Here is a 17,087-nt window from a genome sequence, read left to right on the forward strand (position 1 = left end):
ACGCCGGCGCAGAGGTCTGGGAGGAAGGAAGAGCACTGTCGAGGTAGTCACGATAAGAGGCATCGCAAAAAAGGGGGGGGGGTTGATGGTGTGAAGCCTTGTGCTGGCTCTGGGGCAGGAGGCCCTAGGATGATTGAAGAGAGGAGGAAGGGTTGGAAACTATAAAGAGGCCTTAGGTGTATGACTGTGAACGTAAATGGACTGTGTAATAGTGTGAAGAGGGAATGGTTTCGAATGTTTCTGTATAAATATAGGGTGGATGTAGTGTTCCTGCAAGAACACAATTTCAAGGAGGGAAGAGTGCTCGAGGTGGAGGGGTTTCGGGTCATGACTCTGCCATCTGTACGTCTGAAAGGTGGTGTGGGTATATTGATCAGGGAGGAGAGCCCATTTGTGTTGCTAAGAAGTGAGGGGGAAGGGGGGAAAGAGTATTGCGCATGGATGGGTGGTGGATGGGGCAGAGGGTATCCTTTGTAAGTGTGCATGCACCAGCAGAAAATGATGTGAGGGTAAAAAGGGATTTTGTATGTGAAGAACTAGTTTTCTTCTTATGTGGTTTACCTGTGGTGGCCGTCGTTGGTGGGGACTGGAACTGCATTATTAGGAGGGCTGACGTGGAACCAAAAGAGGCGGGGCACGTGTCGGCGGCCTTGCGAGATCTTTTGAGGGATATTCAGTTGCGGGATGCGGTTGGAGGAGGGGCGTGAGAGGTAGAGCACACTTTTGTAAGACGGGGTTACGCGGCTAGGTTATATAGGCTGTATGTATCTCAAGGGGTTTGGTTGACATTTTTCCGTACAATAGAAGTAGCTTATTTGGATCATCGGGCGGTAGTAGCAGAGGTGGGGTGGGAGTCACTAGCAGGTATATCTAGGGGTTATTGGAAGTTAAATACAAGTGTGTTAGGTGATGAGGAGGGGATAGAGGGATTTGCAACGCTGTGGGAGGGGTTACATGCAGAGGTAAATGGGGTAGAGGATGTGGTGATGTGGTGGGATGGTGTGGCTAAAGAACGGATTAAGCAATATTACGTAAAGGAAGGGAAACGTATCAGTTCTTTAAAATATGGGCTTGCCAACTATTTGGAGGATAGGTTACGGGGTTGTTATGCGAGGGGGACGGTGGCAGGCACTTATCCAATGGATGATATTATGGCAATTAAAGGGAGGCTGCGTGAGGTACAGGATGAGAGGTTCCAAGTGGTGCGAGTACAGGCGGGGGTGGAAGAGGTGTTATGGGGCGATAGACCTTCATCGTGCGTATTGCGTAGGCAGAAACAAAGACAGCAGGCAATGACTATTCCATGGTTGGAGGTTCATGAGTCGATAGGAGGGTACAGGGAGGGGCAGGTCATACAAGCTATGGAAGGAATGGGGGCGTTTGCTGATAAGTGGTATGAGAAGGACTGGCAACGAGAAGGGGTAGAGGATGGGGTTTTAGAACAGGTGTGTGGGAGTGTGGTATGTCAGTTGCGTAACAGTGATAGGGAAGCACTGGGTGGGGAAATAACTGAGGGGGAAATATGGAGGGCTTTAAGTGGAATGCAAAAGGGCAAAGCACCGGGAATTGATGGACTCCTGGCAGAGTTTTATCAGCAGCATTGGGAATTAATGAGGCATTTTTTGGTTAGGTTATTAAATTGCATGAAGGAGAGAGGTGAGCTGGGTGAGAAGCAGGCAATGACTGTCGTTGTATTGGTACCGAAGGGTAAGGGGCAGCATATGCTTCGGGATTACTGGGCGATCTCGTTGTTATGCGCAGATTACAAATTGTTTGTGAAGATTTTGGGAAATCGGGTCAAGTGTGTGGTGGGGCGGGTAGTATCAAAAACTCAGTTTGGTTTGCCAGGGAGGTCTATGGTGGAGGGGCATGGGTTACTTAGGGATTTCGTGGAGGCAAAAGGGGGGAGGGGGGGGAGGTTTGGTGGCGCTCGATTGGCAAGGGGCATACGATAGAGTGGATCAGAAAGCATTGAAAGCCATCCTCAGGGGTCAGGGGTTTGGGGAAGAAATAGTGGGTTGGGTTGAGGTGTTGTATGGAGGTGCAATGGCGAGGGTACAGATTAATGGTCGATTGGGTGGGAAGATTGTAATGGGTAGGGGACTTAGGCAGGGGTGTCTTATGTCACAATTATTGGTTGCGTGTGTACAGGACCCCTTTTATAGATTGGTGGAGCAGAGTATGTGTCACGTAGAGGGACCAGGGTGTGAGGTTGCGAGGGTTTGGCCAGTTTTAATTGGGTATGTGGATGATATAACTGTTCTGATCAGGGAGGGGATGTCAATGGACACATTAGATGGGGTAGTACGAATGTTCGCAGGGGAAACTGGTATGAGGGTAAATTCAGATAAATCCATGGTCATGGGGTTAGGAGCTTGGGCAGGAAGGGTTGATTGGGGTAGTGCAGTTGTGAGGAGGCAGGTGAATTCGTTAAAAATTTGCGGTCTTATTTATGCAGACGATCTAACTGTGGCACGCATGGAAAACTCGATTAGGATGGTAGAAAGGATTCAGGGACGCTTGGGTGCATTGCGACCTTATCATTTAACCCTTGTGCGGCGTGCCATTGTTATTAATATCTTACTGTATAGCAAAGTATGGCACGTGGCAGCCATGTTCCCATTAACTGGGACAGCAATAACGAACATACTTAGGAAGGTTTTTAAATTCTTGTAGGGTTCGAGCTGTGATTGGATTAAAAGGGACGTGGTAATGTTACCTGTAAGTCGGGGGAGGGGGGATTGCTGGACTTAAAGCGGAGGGTCAAATGTGTCTTCATTAAAAGGGAGATGATGAGGGAAAGTGTGGGTGGGGGATGGTTTGGCCAGGATCCATAACAGATTGCAACGGATGTATACAGGAGTTGAGTTGCATGAGTGTGAAACTGTTTTGAGGGTTATGGCGTGGGATCAAGAGCCAGCAAAGGTTAAAATAGGTAGGTTGTGTAGATTGTTAGCCGGGAGGGTTGTAGCACCTGTAGAGGGAATTTTCCCCATGTATGCATGGGGAAGTATATGGAATAGGTTGAGTAGGATGAGGTTGCGACCTCCTGTTCGGGATGTAATGTATCGTTTTCTGCACGGCATTTTACCGTCGGGTGTGGTTCTACAGGATAGACGAGTCGTTGACGGGGGGGAGTGCGGGACGTGTGGTGGGGAGGAGTCGGCTTTTCATGTAGTATATTTTTGTGACGGACTGAGGAGTGTCAAGGGGTGGTTAAATAGGGTGATAAATAGGATAGGAGGTCAAGGAATTTCTGTATTGAGAGCATTAAGTCTCGACGTGGGGGGTTGGGAGGAAAGTGTAATCAGAGCTGTGGGGTACATTATGGCAGAATATATATATATAGTGTGGGGATTGTGGGGGAAACGGGTTAGTGAGGTGAAGAGGAGGGTGTTAGCGGTAACGTTCTATAAAACGGTATGTAGAAATAAGGAAATTTATGGGAGGAGGTGGGTGAGGGATTTTTCAGAGGGATATAGGTAACTTACATTACAGGTTTTATTAGACTTGTAATATACGAGAGAGGGGAGGGTACGATTGGAAAGTGTTGCTGGGGTAGGGAAGTCATGGGTGAAAACAGGGTCGCCTCCCTGGTAATGGATGACAACAAATGTTTGTGTGTGTGTTGGATGAGTGATGCGTGAGTGAATAATGTATGGACCAAGGGTGCTAGCACCTGTGGAGCTGGCCAGTTTTTTGTGTCATGGACTATACACTATTCATATAGTACTCATGTTCCTTCAAGGTAGTAGTGAATGATGGATAAGGTATTCAAGGGGGGGGTTTGCCTACATCACTGTGCAGAGTGAGGGTAGGGCAGTATATTGATTGGAAGTGACGGACAGTTGCTTGTCCAGTGTGTTATAGTATTATGTGTAGATAATACACATATTATTGTATGTAGCAAGATGGGACTACACGCAAGTTGGACTTGGACTTGTACTATGAGAATTACTCTCTAACGTCTGATATGTGAAGGCTGATTGATCAACTGTGATCCATCCAAATTAGATTTATTATGGTGTTATCTATGTACATAGCAGTCTTAAGCCTTATTATTATGTTGTTATCTATGTACATAGCAGTCTTAAGTCATATTATTATGTTGTTATCTATGTACATAGCAGTCTTAAGTCATATTATTATGTTATCTATGTACATAGCAGTCTTAAGTCATGTGATGTGAGTTGTGTTTAGGTGCAGTTGTCACAAAAATTTTGTTTTATGTGTGTTAGGGAAGTATGTGGAATTTTTTGCGTGTAGCCGCTACATGGCTGGGGTTTATACTTTATACCTTTGTATTCTGTGATGTTTTTCATAATATAAAGTTTTATTTATATATTATGTTGCATGAATAGGGTTTACATGCTAAGATAAATGCACATAAGTTGCCTTTGGGAGTTGACATTTATTGTTGCTGTTGAAGATATTGGCCTTACCAGCTAAGATACAATTTATAAATTTAAATATGAACACTTAGCTGATAAAAGACAGCAAATCGTCTACACAGCCGCCCCTGCAGACGAGGTCTAGAAGATGTCGAAACCATCACAACATGGGCTGTCAAGAAATATAATTTGTAAGTTATAAATTACCCCTAGGGGGTGTTATGTCAGCATATTTCATACACTGGTGGCTGACGATGTACGTACTTGTTTGGACTCAAAAGTCCACACCTTACTGCCGACTATAGGTTGATTACAAACTCCTTGCGACTCAAGAACTGCGCAGTCCCCCGATCTACAAGAAATTCGTAACATACCTTGCTCTTGTAGCGTGAGCTATGGTGTTCTCAACACCTTCGACAGGTATCGGTGACTTGATAGAAGCTGAAGTGTCCTTGGATGTCCACGTCTTCCATTGTCTAGGAAACGCACACTGGTACACTATGTTCCACAAGATTTGTCTTTATTGTTCACAATGTATCACAAGAGAAGCTGATCACACTTCTCTTATGTTTATTGTATTTGAGACACTTTGTTCACACTAACGCACAGATCAGTGTTCTTTGCTAGTTATCCTGGCATCAGTGTCACTCTCCCTAGAGTCAAAGATAGTCTGCAAGACGCCACAGCACTCCATGCCGTCACTGCCCCTGATACACACAAAAAAAAAACGCTGACCTAGTACCTTGCATCCTTGTCACCTCCTCGATGAAGCAAAGCAGAATGTTTGTTTCTTGCTGTCTTAAGCATAGACAACAATGTACACTATCTTTACTATGGTAATAAAGTGGGAGCAGGATTTTCCTTAATTGTCCTGCTAAAGTAAGAATGTACTGTCTCTTATAAAAATACTCTTTGCAACACCGCTGCAAGGAGCAGAGGTCACTTGACTATGTGGCATAGCATCTGTGATCAATTACTCACTCTAGCAGTAAACAAGATGCTCGCCCCTTCTGAGAGGGCTTGGCCCCTCAGGGCTGAAAGGGGCTGAAGGGGCTGAAATGGCTGAAGGGGGCTGATACTCCCCTCCTGGAGAAAATTTCTCCACACTGGGGGGCGGCAGAGGTTCGCTGCAGGTGAACTATTCATCACTTAACATTAATTTGATTTTCTCACTCGCCACCACTGCTGCTTGTCTTTTCTGAACAGCTTTAGTCTGTGTGGTTTCTGGAGAATCACTAATTTTGTTTTCAACACTGTGTAATTCTAACGGCACTAGTTTATTTATTGTCCGCTTATTCACTACACCTTTGCTCAAAACATCAACTGTCCTGATGATTCCATTTGCATCAGGATATATGGTCACAATTTTTCCAAGTGGCCATTGGGACCTCGGACCATCATTGTCGATAATCACTATGTCACCAGGTCTTAAGGACTTATGATTTTCAGGAACACCAGCTCCATAGAAGTGTTCTCTCAATGAGGTGAGATAGTCTTCTCGCCAAATTTTCTCCCAACATTCAATCACTTTATTAAGGTGTTTGAATTTACTTCTGAGTTGCTCAGGTTCGAAATAAGTAGAATCCTCTATGATTTCTTTATCATTCATGGGAGGAACAAGTTCGAGCCTTCTGCCATGGAGTAAATGAGATGGACTTAACACTTCTAAATTGTCCAGATCATCGGTAACATAAGTTAGAGGTCTGTTGTTGACTCTATTTTCTATTTCAGTCACAACTGTACTGAATTCTTCTAAGTCTATTCTCTGACGATGAAGAGTCTTCCTTAAACAACGTTTTACAATGCCGATCATTCTTTCATAAAATCCGCCGTGCCATGGAGATTTAGGAGGAATGTATCTCCAACGACAACTGCGTTGATTCAGCATCTGTTTTACTTCTGGTTGATCAAAGATCTCGCTTATATAAGCAGCACTAACAACAAAGTTCGTTGCATTATCTGAAATCATCAGTCTGGGACATGCCATTCTGGCTGCAAACCTTCTGAATAATTTGATAAAAGTTTCAGCAGACATGTCAGTGGCTACTTCTAGATGTACTGCTCTAGTCGTAGCACAAGTGAACAAACAGATGTACACCTTGATGGGAACTTTGTCAACTGTTTTGGTTAAAATTATTGGTCCAGTGTAATCTACACCTGTCACCTCAAATGGAGTGATATGACAAACTCTTTCAGAGGGATATGGAGGTGGACCTGGATACTGACATACTCGCATATCGTAGTGACGACAAGTAATACAGTCCTTTATTTGTTTTTTCACACTTTGTCGACCTTGAGGTATCCAGTAGGATTGTCGTATATGACAAAGTGTGTCAGCTACCCCACCATGTAACACGTTACTGTGGGCGTTTTGCACAATCAGTTTTGTTAGCCAATGATTCTTGGGGATCAATATTGGATGTATGGCTTCTTTAGGTAGTGAAGAATTATGAATTCTTCCTCGACATCTCATAATCTTTTCTGAGTCGAGATAAAGTCCTAAAGAATTAATCATGACATGTTTCTTTAGGGATTTATCTTGTGTTTCCAGAAATTTATATTCTGTAGAGAAAACATCTTTCTGTATTAGTTTCACCCAGTATTTAATGGGTTCAAGACATTCATAATCAGGTTTTATTCCTTTAATGAATTTATGGACAAGAGCTGTAACTCTTAAGAGTTTACCCAAAGATGAGTATTTAGATCCATCAATGACTATTTCTGTTGTGTCTGCAGTATTTACACAACTTATTTCTGCTGTGTTCAAGCAGACTGTTTCTTCTGGCATAATGTGAGCTTTTTGCTGAGGCCAGTTATTTTCATTAGAGAGCCAGTTCGGTCCGTGGAGCCATAATTTATTATCCACAAATTTCTTGAGTGGGACACCACGTGACAACATGTCAGCTGGATTCTCTTGGGTAGAGACGTGGAGAAAGAGATAATCTCTCTGCATCTCTTTTATTTCTGCTACTCTGTTCTGTACATAGACCAACTTACTCTTATTATTTCTTAACCATTGGAGAACTGCCTCATTATCACTCCAGATCACGGTTTTTTCAATATTAAGATGATCAAGTACTTTGTTGAGATAGACAGCTAATTTTGTGCCTACATAGAGTGCTGTCAGTTCCAATTGTGGTACTGTTCTGACCTTCAAGGGTGCGACCCTGGCCTTTGAAGTAATTAGTGTACTTCCTTCAGCATTACTCATGTAAGCTACAGCGCCATAACCTCTGGTTGACGCATCACAGAACACATGTAATGTGTACTTGTTTCCCTCTTGACCTATTTGTCTGGGAAATGTAATTTGACGAAGTTGCTTAAACTCCCTGGATATTTCATCCCATGCTTGACTCATTTCTAGAGGCACGTTCTCATCCCATCCAATTTTGAGCTTCCATGCATTTTGCATAAGCAGTTTACCCTTTATGGTAATTGGTGAGACGAGTCCTAGAGGATCAAAACATTGTGATACCTCTGACAGTAAACTACGTTTAGTGAGTGTACTGCATGATTTATTATTTATCCTTTTGAGACTCAAAGTATATTCCTGTTTGTTCCAATTAAGTCCCAGCATATTGTTGCAATTAGGAATTTCAGCTTCAGGGAAATCTTCTTTGATAATTTCCCTTAATTGCTTTGAATTTGTATTCCACATCCTTAGAGGCATGTTTGCTTCTTTCATCTCCTTGTTAGCTTCTCTGTATAAGGATTTCAAATCCTCCTCTTTATTCACAGTACCTTGAAGATTGTCTACATAGAAACTTTTCTTTAAGATTTCTTTGAAGGGACTTTCAGATTTCTTCAAATGTGTATTTAGAGTAGCTTCTAGTAAGAATGGAGAGGATGTTGCACCAAATAATACTGATTTGAAACGATAAGTTTTCACAGGACTTTGAGGATCATGTGGATTTTCAGGCCACAAGAATCGAGTATAAACTCTATCTATTTCTTGTAGTCCTACTCTTAAGAAAGCTTTGGAAATATCAGCCGTGTAGGCATATGGGTTTGTGCGAAATTTCATAAGCACGTCTCCAAGCTTCTCAGTTAGTGAGGGTCCGGTCATCAGACAGTCATTAAGACTTGCTACATCTTTATTTGCACGTGCGCTGCAATTATATACAACACGTAGTGGAGTGGTTTCAGAATCTTTTCTGACTCCATGGTGCGGGAGATAATGAGCTTTTGTCTTCAACTTATCTTCGACTATTTCCTCAATGAATTTATTGTCCAACTGTTCTTGTATGATATTATCATAGACAGTCAGTAACTCTGGATTCTTCCTGAGCTCATGTGTTTGTGCTTTCATCTGTCCGAAAGCCATGCGATAATTGCTAGGCAGATGTGGTGGATTTAATTTCCATGGTAACCTAACCCAATACTGTCCATCTTTATATTTGACAGTGTCCAAATATTGGTTATAAGTCTGAGACTCTTGTGGGCTTGGTTTATTTACATCAATACCTATCGCATCTAAATCCCACAACTTATCAACTGGTTCATTCATTTCTTCCAGTAATGATACCTTTTGCTGTGGTACATGATCAGCGGTTATTCTCGTAACTAGTACATTTTCCACTGAATCAATATCAGCTTCTTTCCCACTTTGAGAGGGAATGGGACCACATATCATGTGGCCTCCTGCTGTTTTCAGCAAGTGAACATCATGTTTACTTACTATATTTTGCACAAAACAGTGATAATAATCACTTCCAATGATTAAATCAATTGGACTAATTGTGTCCGTCTGTATGTCAGGACAGGCTAACTTGACCTTAGCTGCTTTCAGTGCTGCAACTGTTTCTTTTAATCCCTGGATCTGCACAGACTTAGGCAAATCATCTACTACCACAGCTTCTACTGTCTTTTTCCTGTTTCCTAGACCAACAGTGATTCTGGCTAGGTCATATGTCTGTTTACCAGAATTGTGGAAAAAACCAGCTATATCTAACTGTATTTTGGCATAGAGTTGTTTATTCAGTTTCTGCAACACTGTTCTTCTTATGAAGGACCTTTGTGAGCCTTGATCAAATAGTGTTAGCACATTGGTTTTGTGTAATTTATTAGATAACTCAACTCGAGCTATCGGGAGAGCAGTTGCTTTAAACTAATCTCTCACACTTAATGCTGTAGCTTGTTGACTTCCTGATTCTGTGGAAGTCTGCTGCTGTTCAGCAAAAGCATTTGGGCATAATGCTGTATGATGCATACCCTTGCATTTAAAACACTTCTTCAGTGAGCATTTACCTCCCTTGTGTTCACCTAAACACTTGATGCATCTTTTCAGCTGATGAACACGTTGTTTACGTGCCTCCATTGATGTGTATTGAATACAATACTGTGCCCAATGTGTTCCATCACAAAGTACACATTTTGGAGTACGTTTATGTATGACAGTCTGTTTACTGTCTATTGTATTCACAGCTTGATAAATGCCTATATGGGATTTCCCATTATGTGGTTTAGTGGGAGTAGGTATACTCTTCTTATACTGAGTTGAAGGTTTATTATCCACAGTAGGATTTGTGGATTTTTCATCTTGTCTCGTTGCTTGCATGCATGAAACTATTGTTTGTAAACCATTGCTAATTTCCTCACAAGTGAAATAGCGTTTATTGAACATAATATTTAATCGTTCAATAGTTTGTGGTGACAACTTATCTTGTACAATACCATTGATAAACCAATCACATTGTCTTAGGTCATATTTAGCATCTAGAGATCTGAGACTATTGTCTAGTGTGATTCTAAATGCCTGTAAGTCTGAAAAACAATGTTTGGGTGGCTTCAAGCTTGATATTAAGACTGCATGTCTAACTCTAGCCTTGTCATCATCAAAGTAATTGTCTGCTAAGACACGTAAGGCTATTTGATAATTGCCTTTAACCACCGGAAATGACTTAATCAGTTCATAGGGTTCTCCCTTCACAAGACATTTAAGGTAATTGAACTTAGCAATCTCATCTATGTCAGTTCGTGAATTTACTATGGATTGAAAACCACTAATGAATTCTTCATAATTATGACCTTGGAAAATAGGTAATGACAATGTAGGTAAGCTTGGTAATGGGACACTTGTTGTTGTTACAGGTGTAACAGGTGGTTGCCCACTAGTTATACGTAGTAGGTCTCTGTGACAGAGTTTTGCGGCAGATAGCCTGTACTCCTGTCCACCTTAATTGTTGATCACTAAAAGTATCCAAAACATTTTTAATTTCATCCTCAGATGGATCTGATTCAAGAAATTTATTTTCATAATGTGTATAGTCTGAATTAATGATTTCCATACGTTGTGTAAATAATTCAAACTTGACCTCAAGATCATCAAAATCTATGTTTGTATCTTGAGTTAATCCTATACAGACTGAAATTAGATTTTCTAATTGTGTAATCTTAGTCTGTAAAGACTGAAACTGAGTTTTCAAACAAGCCATTTTAATGGTATACTGAAAATTCTAGCACCACACTTAGAGTGTTTAAAAAACACTGTACTGCTATAAACAGCTGAGTTTTTGTTATGCTTAAGTCAGCAGTAATCGAGTCAGACACTACTGACCCACTAAGCTTAACCTCAGGGTCAATGACCATGAAGGGTACAGGGTACATGTGTCTGGTGTTCATGGCTTGAGTTTGTTTGCTGTGTCAGCCTGACCACGATGATTAATCGTAAATAACGTTATACACTTCATTCACTATGCACTATAAATGTCACTGTATAACTGTAAATCACACGTGAATATTACTTACACATATATAAATTTCACTGTTAATATATATTTGAAAGCTTACACTTTATATATAAGTTCCTTTAATATAACAGGTATATCTATAAGAAACAAACTTTAACACAATCTTGTCTCTTAATTTCTGTCTATAAACATTATAAACACTATGTGTATATATATACACTCAGACAAACAACATCACTTGGGTTGTTGTGTTAATCAGCAATTTCTGGAGATTGGAGCAGTGGGTGCAGGATGTGGGTGAGTCACCCAGCTCCCGTTTTCTTTGGGTGTCCGCTGGGGGAGCGCCCGTTTTCTTTTGGGTGAACGCTGGGTGAGCGCCCGTTTTCTTTTGGCTGCCCATTCTCTGTGATTGAGTCTGGAGGGACTCATTTATACTGATTTATATTGTAAAACACTAGTTTTACAGCTTTTTTCGAAGGACCTTGGCTCATAGGTTATTTGTACACTGTAGTGCAACATATTTGGACCACAGTGTGGTCTTTATCCGGTTCGAGCACGACCAATTCTGTTGAAGATATTGGCCTTACCAGCTAAGATATAATTTATAAATTTAAATATGAACACTTAGCTGATAAAAGACAGCAAATCGTCTACACAGCCGCCCCTGCAGACGAGGTCTAGAAGTTGTCGAAACCATCACAACATGGGCTGTCAAGAAATATAATTTGTAAGTTATAAATTACCCCTAGGGGGTGTTATGTCAGCATATTTCATACACTGGTGGCTGACGATGTACGTACTTGTTTGGACTCAAAAGTCCACACCTTACTGCCGACTATAGGTTGATTACAAACTCCTTGCGACTCAAGAACTGCGCAGTCCCCCGATCTACAAGAAATTCGTAACATACCTTGCTCTTGTAGCGTGAGCTATGGTGTTCTCAACACCTTCGACAGGTATCGGTGACTTGATAGAAGCTGAAGTGTCCTTGGATGTCCACGTCTTCCATTGTCTAGGAAACGCACACTGGTACACTATGTTCCACAAGATTTGTCTTTATTGTTCACAATGTATCACAAGAGAAGCTGATCACACTTCTCTTATGTTTATTGTGTTTGAGACACTTTGTTCACACTAACGCACAGATCAGTGTTCTTTGCTAGTTATCCTGGCGTCAGTGTCACTCTCCCTAGAGTCAAAGATAGTCTGCAAGACGCCACAGTGCTCCATGCCGCCACTGCCCCTGATACACAAAAAAAAAAAAAAACGCTGACCTAGTACCTTGCATCCTTGTCACCTCCTCGATGAAGCAAAGCAGAATGTTTGTTTCTTGCTGTCTTAAGCATAGACAACAATGTACACTATCTTTACTATGGTAATAAAGTGGGAGCAGGATTTTCCTTAATTGTCCTGCTAAAGTAAGAATGTACTGTCTCTTATAAAAATACTCTTTGCAACACCGCTGCAAGGAGCAGAGGTCACTTGACTACATGGCATAGCATCTGTGATCAATTACTCACTCTAGCAGTAAACAAGATGCTCGCCCCTTCTGAGAGGGCTTGGCCCCTCAGGGCTGAAAGGGGTTGAAGGGGCTGAAAGGGCTGAAGGGGGCTGATACCCCCCTCCTGGAGAAAATTTCTCCACAGTTGCAACCTTCTTAGAAAAATTAAACTTTTGGGGTTCCTTTCACCAGGTTGAGGTGTCATTGTGTTAAGTAATGACATGTATCCCATTTAATTGTTATTAATATTTTTGTGTCTAAGATGTTACTGCATCACTCATGATAGTGTAATTCCTATGTATCCTTTAATGTTAAGTTAAGATGCAATCAGGTTGGTGATGGTTATATTTTGCGGGAGGGAGGGGGGGGGTGAAATTGTGGTAAAAGTTTCAGCCTTCACAGGTATATAACTCTGGTATAACTGGGTGTATATGGTGTGTGGTGTTAGGGCGTCACAACACTTTTGTCTGTTGTAATCATTTTTGTAAGGGTGAATTGGGAATTTGTGATTTAACTCATTTTGTGCACCTTTTAATATAATTTCCACCTTGTATTGTAATGTTTTAAATAAAATATTAAAAAAAAAAACCTTAACAAGTAGCCGGCAATGAAACTATTGTTACTATACACTCCCTAGCTACTCCTATCTATTGAACTCATGGAAGGTTCCTTGATGTTGGTGAGGGGCTCTTGATTTAGGAAATTGGATCTGTGCTCCAGTTCCCCGAATTAAGCCTGAATGCCTTCCACATCCCCCCCCCCAGGCGCTGTATAATCCTCCGGGTTTAGCGCTTCCCCCTTGATTATAATAATAATAATAATACTCCTATCTATTGAACTTTTCCCTCACAGTTACAGTCTGTCACTTGTAGTGTACATGTTACATCACTTATAATACTGTTAAACTTTATTTTATTTCAGATAAGAAGTGCAGGTGTTGCCACCATTAAGTGTTGTGTTGTGACACTCCATCAGTACAAGTGTTGCTACCATCAAGTGTTGTAACACAACATCAGTGCCGCTGTTGCCACCATGAAATGTTGTGTTGTGACACAACATTAGTACAAGTGTTGTAACGCAGCATCAGTGCAAGTCTTCCAACCCTCTAGTGTTGTAACACAACATCAGGTCATCCATCACAATTTTATTCCACACATGTGTTAATACATGATGGGTGATTCATCTAAGGAAGATCTTAATGGATATAGACTTGCCAAGGCTATTACATCTTGTGGCAGAAAAGTCTTGTACAAGACTTTCCTCTGGGGAACCCAGGATAAACCTTCTGACATGACGCTGAAGCATTATTTGATAACCTCACAAGGAGACAATGCAATGAAAATTTTTAACAGCACTCAAAAAAAATTGATTGATGAGAATGCTGATGGATCAAAGTTTGATGTGTCACTACTGTATGTTAGCATCAAAGTAGCGTGTAAAACTGCAGCTCCATACAGTGATCCACTATGGTTTACCACCAGTACACAGATGGAGTACTACATTACTGCTATTAAGAACATGAGAAATGATTGTCTTCATGGTCAACTTACAATTACTAATAAAGTTTATTTTGAAAATATGATGAAACTGCGGGAGTTGTTAACTGGTTGTCTTAAGACATCTGGAGAGAGGTATGGGAGAGACCAGGCTGAAGTGAAGGAAGAGATCCAGCAGATGAATGATGAACTGGACAACATCATGAAGGAAAGTCTTGGAAAACAAGACATACTAACATTTTGTGGTGATGAAATGAAAAGTCTCATGATTAATGACAGTCGTGACAAACTTAATGAGGTCTTTCAAAGTATCAGCTATGTCAACCCAGTGTCTTTTATCACTAGTAACTTGAAACTTAAAGTAGACAAAATCTTTGTAGATATTGAGGTCAAACATGGACAACGTGGAGGTGAAGGTGAACATATAAGTTATCAACACCTTCTTAAACTTGTTCAGACTACAGCAGTACCATCATTTACAAGCACTGTCTCACAACAACAAGGTATATCCTCTCACCCACATATAATATTGCTTGAAGGTCTGGCTGGCAGTGGCAAGTCTACTCTAGTGAAGTTAGTAATTGATGAATGGACTCAGGGTGGTAAAGGTAATATTAGTGGCTTAGATAATTACGATCTTCTATTGTGGGTACAGTGCCGGGACCCAACAATGACCTGCTACCAACAACTACTGGACCGACTGATGCCAGAAGTAGCTATAAAATTCAAGGAAATTCTTCCGAAACTGATGAAGCTTTGCAAGATCTTAATTATAATCGACGGCCTTGATGAAGACAATGAAAGTTCTAGAAGACTAGTCCAGAGTCTATTGCAAGAATTTAAGTACTGTTCTAACATTGTTTTTCTGTGCACTTCACGACCAGAAAGAGTTGAGAACTTTAGGAGAACAATCCCTGCAGAGTATACTGTGCAACATGCAACACTACATGGTATATCTAGGACAAATTTAGCACAATTCGTGCGTATGAACCACCAGGAGATAACCAAACAAACAGGGAATAACAGAAATACTGAAGAGCTAGAAAATAAGGTGATAAAGTTAAAAGAACTTCATGAACACTTAAGACTACCAATGAATTTGATTCTTATGATATATATTTGGGACCACGACCCTGACCAGCTAAACTTAACATCTCTCACTCACACGGAGCTCTATTATAATATTCATAAACTGTGTAAACACAAATTAATAGAGAGACTGACCAACCATGAAGCTACAAAGAATATGGATGACAAGGATTTAACTGACAACATAAACATAATGTTAATGCATATATACAAGACATCACTGGAAACTCTTTCACTTGATCAGTTAAATTTTGAAGTAAACACTGTAGATCAACTGACAACAACCTGTAAGCAATTGTGTTTACCTTATAAAGAAGTGTTGTCAGCGTTCCTTTTTTTAAGACCAACATGGACGGTGCTGGGGATCAAGGAGCGGTACTCAGCTCCTCACAAGGGAATACAAGATTACTTCGCTGCTCTCTATATTGTGAGCAATCTTAATAACCCACAGTATTCTACACTTACACCTACCTCAGCTACACTTGCCTCAGCTACACCTATCAGTATTGAGAGAGTGCTGGAAGAGAGCATCAGGTCAGGTGTGGTAGACATGAACAAGTACCAGAATGTTCTGATACATTTGGTTGGGTTGCTGCACCTGGTACTAGATAAGGTACCTGAAGCACCTGCACGGGAAGTGGTTCATCTCCTACAAGATTCTGGTATGAGACACAACAACCAGTGGCTCGACCTCCTTGACAACACTAAGATGTCTTCAGTAATTCTCAAAGAAATAGCTCACTTATTCAATACTGAAGAAACAATTTACGTAAGTGATGATCGTGTGAGAAGCTGCGCTGCTCTCCTACCACACCTCAGCTCCTGCCAGGTGGAGATTGATATTGATGGTGACCCTGGTGACCTGCCTGACCTACCTGACCTGCTGGCTGCCCTCACCCATCACAACTGTACACACCTGCTACTGTGGCACCACTATAAACATGCTGACACAACCACCACTTCTAACAACCTGCTGCAGCATCGGTGAGTTATTGTTAATGTTAGAAATGTTACTGTATATGATAACATTAACTTTTATCTTAACATTACACGAATAAACATTATTGTTGGTATTAATATTGTTGTAATGTTAACACTGTTATTGATAACAGTGTTGTTGGTGTTAACAACAATGATGGTGTTAGTATCATTCTTGGTGTTAACATTGTAATGCTAACATCGTGGTTGGTGTTAACATTGTTGATGTTGGTGTTAATATTGTTGTTCTAATTAATGTTGTAATGTTAACATTGTTGTTGGGGTTAACGCTGTAGTTAATGTTAACAGTGTCGTTGGAGTAAACATTGTTGTTGGTGTTAACATTGTTGATGTTGTGAGCATCGTTGTTGGTGGTAACATCGTCGTTGGTGTTAATATTGTTGATATCGTTATCATCGTTGTTGATGTTAACATCGTTCATGGTGTTAACATTGTTGCTGGTATTAACATCGTTGTTAGTGTTAACATCACTGTTATTGTTAACATCATTGATTGTATCAATATTGTTCATGTTAACATCGTTGTTGGTGTTAACATTGTTGTTGGTGTTAACATTGTTGTTGTTGCTAATATTGTTGTAATGTTTACATTGTTGTTGGTGTTAACATTGTTGCTGGTGTTAACTTTATTGTTAGTGTTAACATTGCTCTTGTTAACATTGTTGCTGATGTTAACATCGTTGTTGGTGTTAACATTATTGTTGTTGGTGTTAGTATGTATGTTGTTAATAATATTGCTGTAATGTTAACATTGTTGTTGTAAATATTGTTTAATGTTAACATCGTTGTTGTTGATAACATTGTTGTATATTAACATCGTTGTAGGTGTTAGCATTGTTGCTGGTGTTAACATCGTTGCTAGTGTTAACATTGTTGTTATTAACATTTTGTTGTTAACATCGTTGTTGGTGTTAACATCGCTG

At 40.7% G+C, this 17,087-nt stretch overlaps 1 protein-coding gene across 1 annotated transcript in view; it reads left to right on the forward strand.

Moving 5' to 3' along the window:
• Window positions 1-13,508: 13,508 nt before the first annotated feature.
• The window catches only part of LOC128701174 (uncharacterized), a 68,773-nt gene continuing 65,194 nt past the window's right edge, over window positions 13,509-17,087 (forward strand). Inside the window, exon 1 of the mRNA XM_070094804.1 lies at window positions 13,509-16,150. Within this exon, the coding sequence (XP_069950905.1) occupies window positions 13,749-16,150 (2,402 nt within the window). The 5' untranslated portion in view covers window positions 13,509-13,748. The remainder of the gene's footprint in view (window positions 16,151-17,087) is intronic.

This window comes from Cherax quadricarinatus, chromosome 48 (genome assembly GCF_038502225.1).
Source record: "Cherax quadricarinatus isolate ZL_2023a chromosome 48, ASM3850222v1, whole genome shotgun sequence".
In the NCBI taxonomy this organism is placed as follows: Eukaryota; Metazoa; Arthropoda; class Malacostraca; order Decapoda; family Parastacidae; genus Cherax; species Cherax quadricarinatus.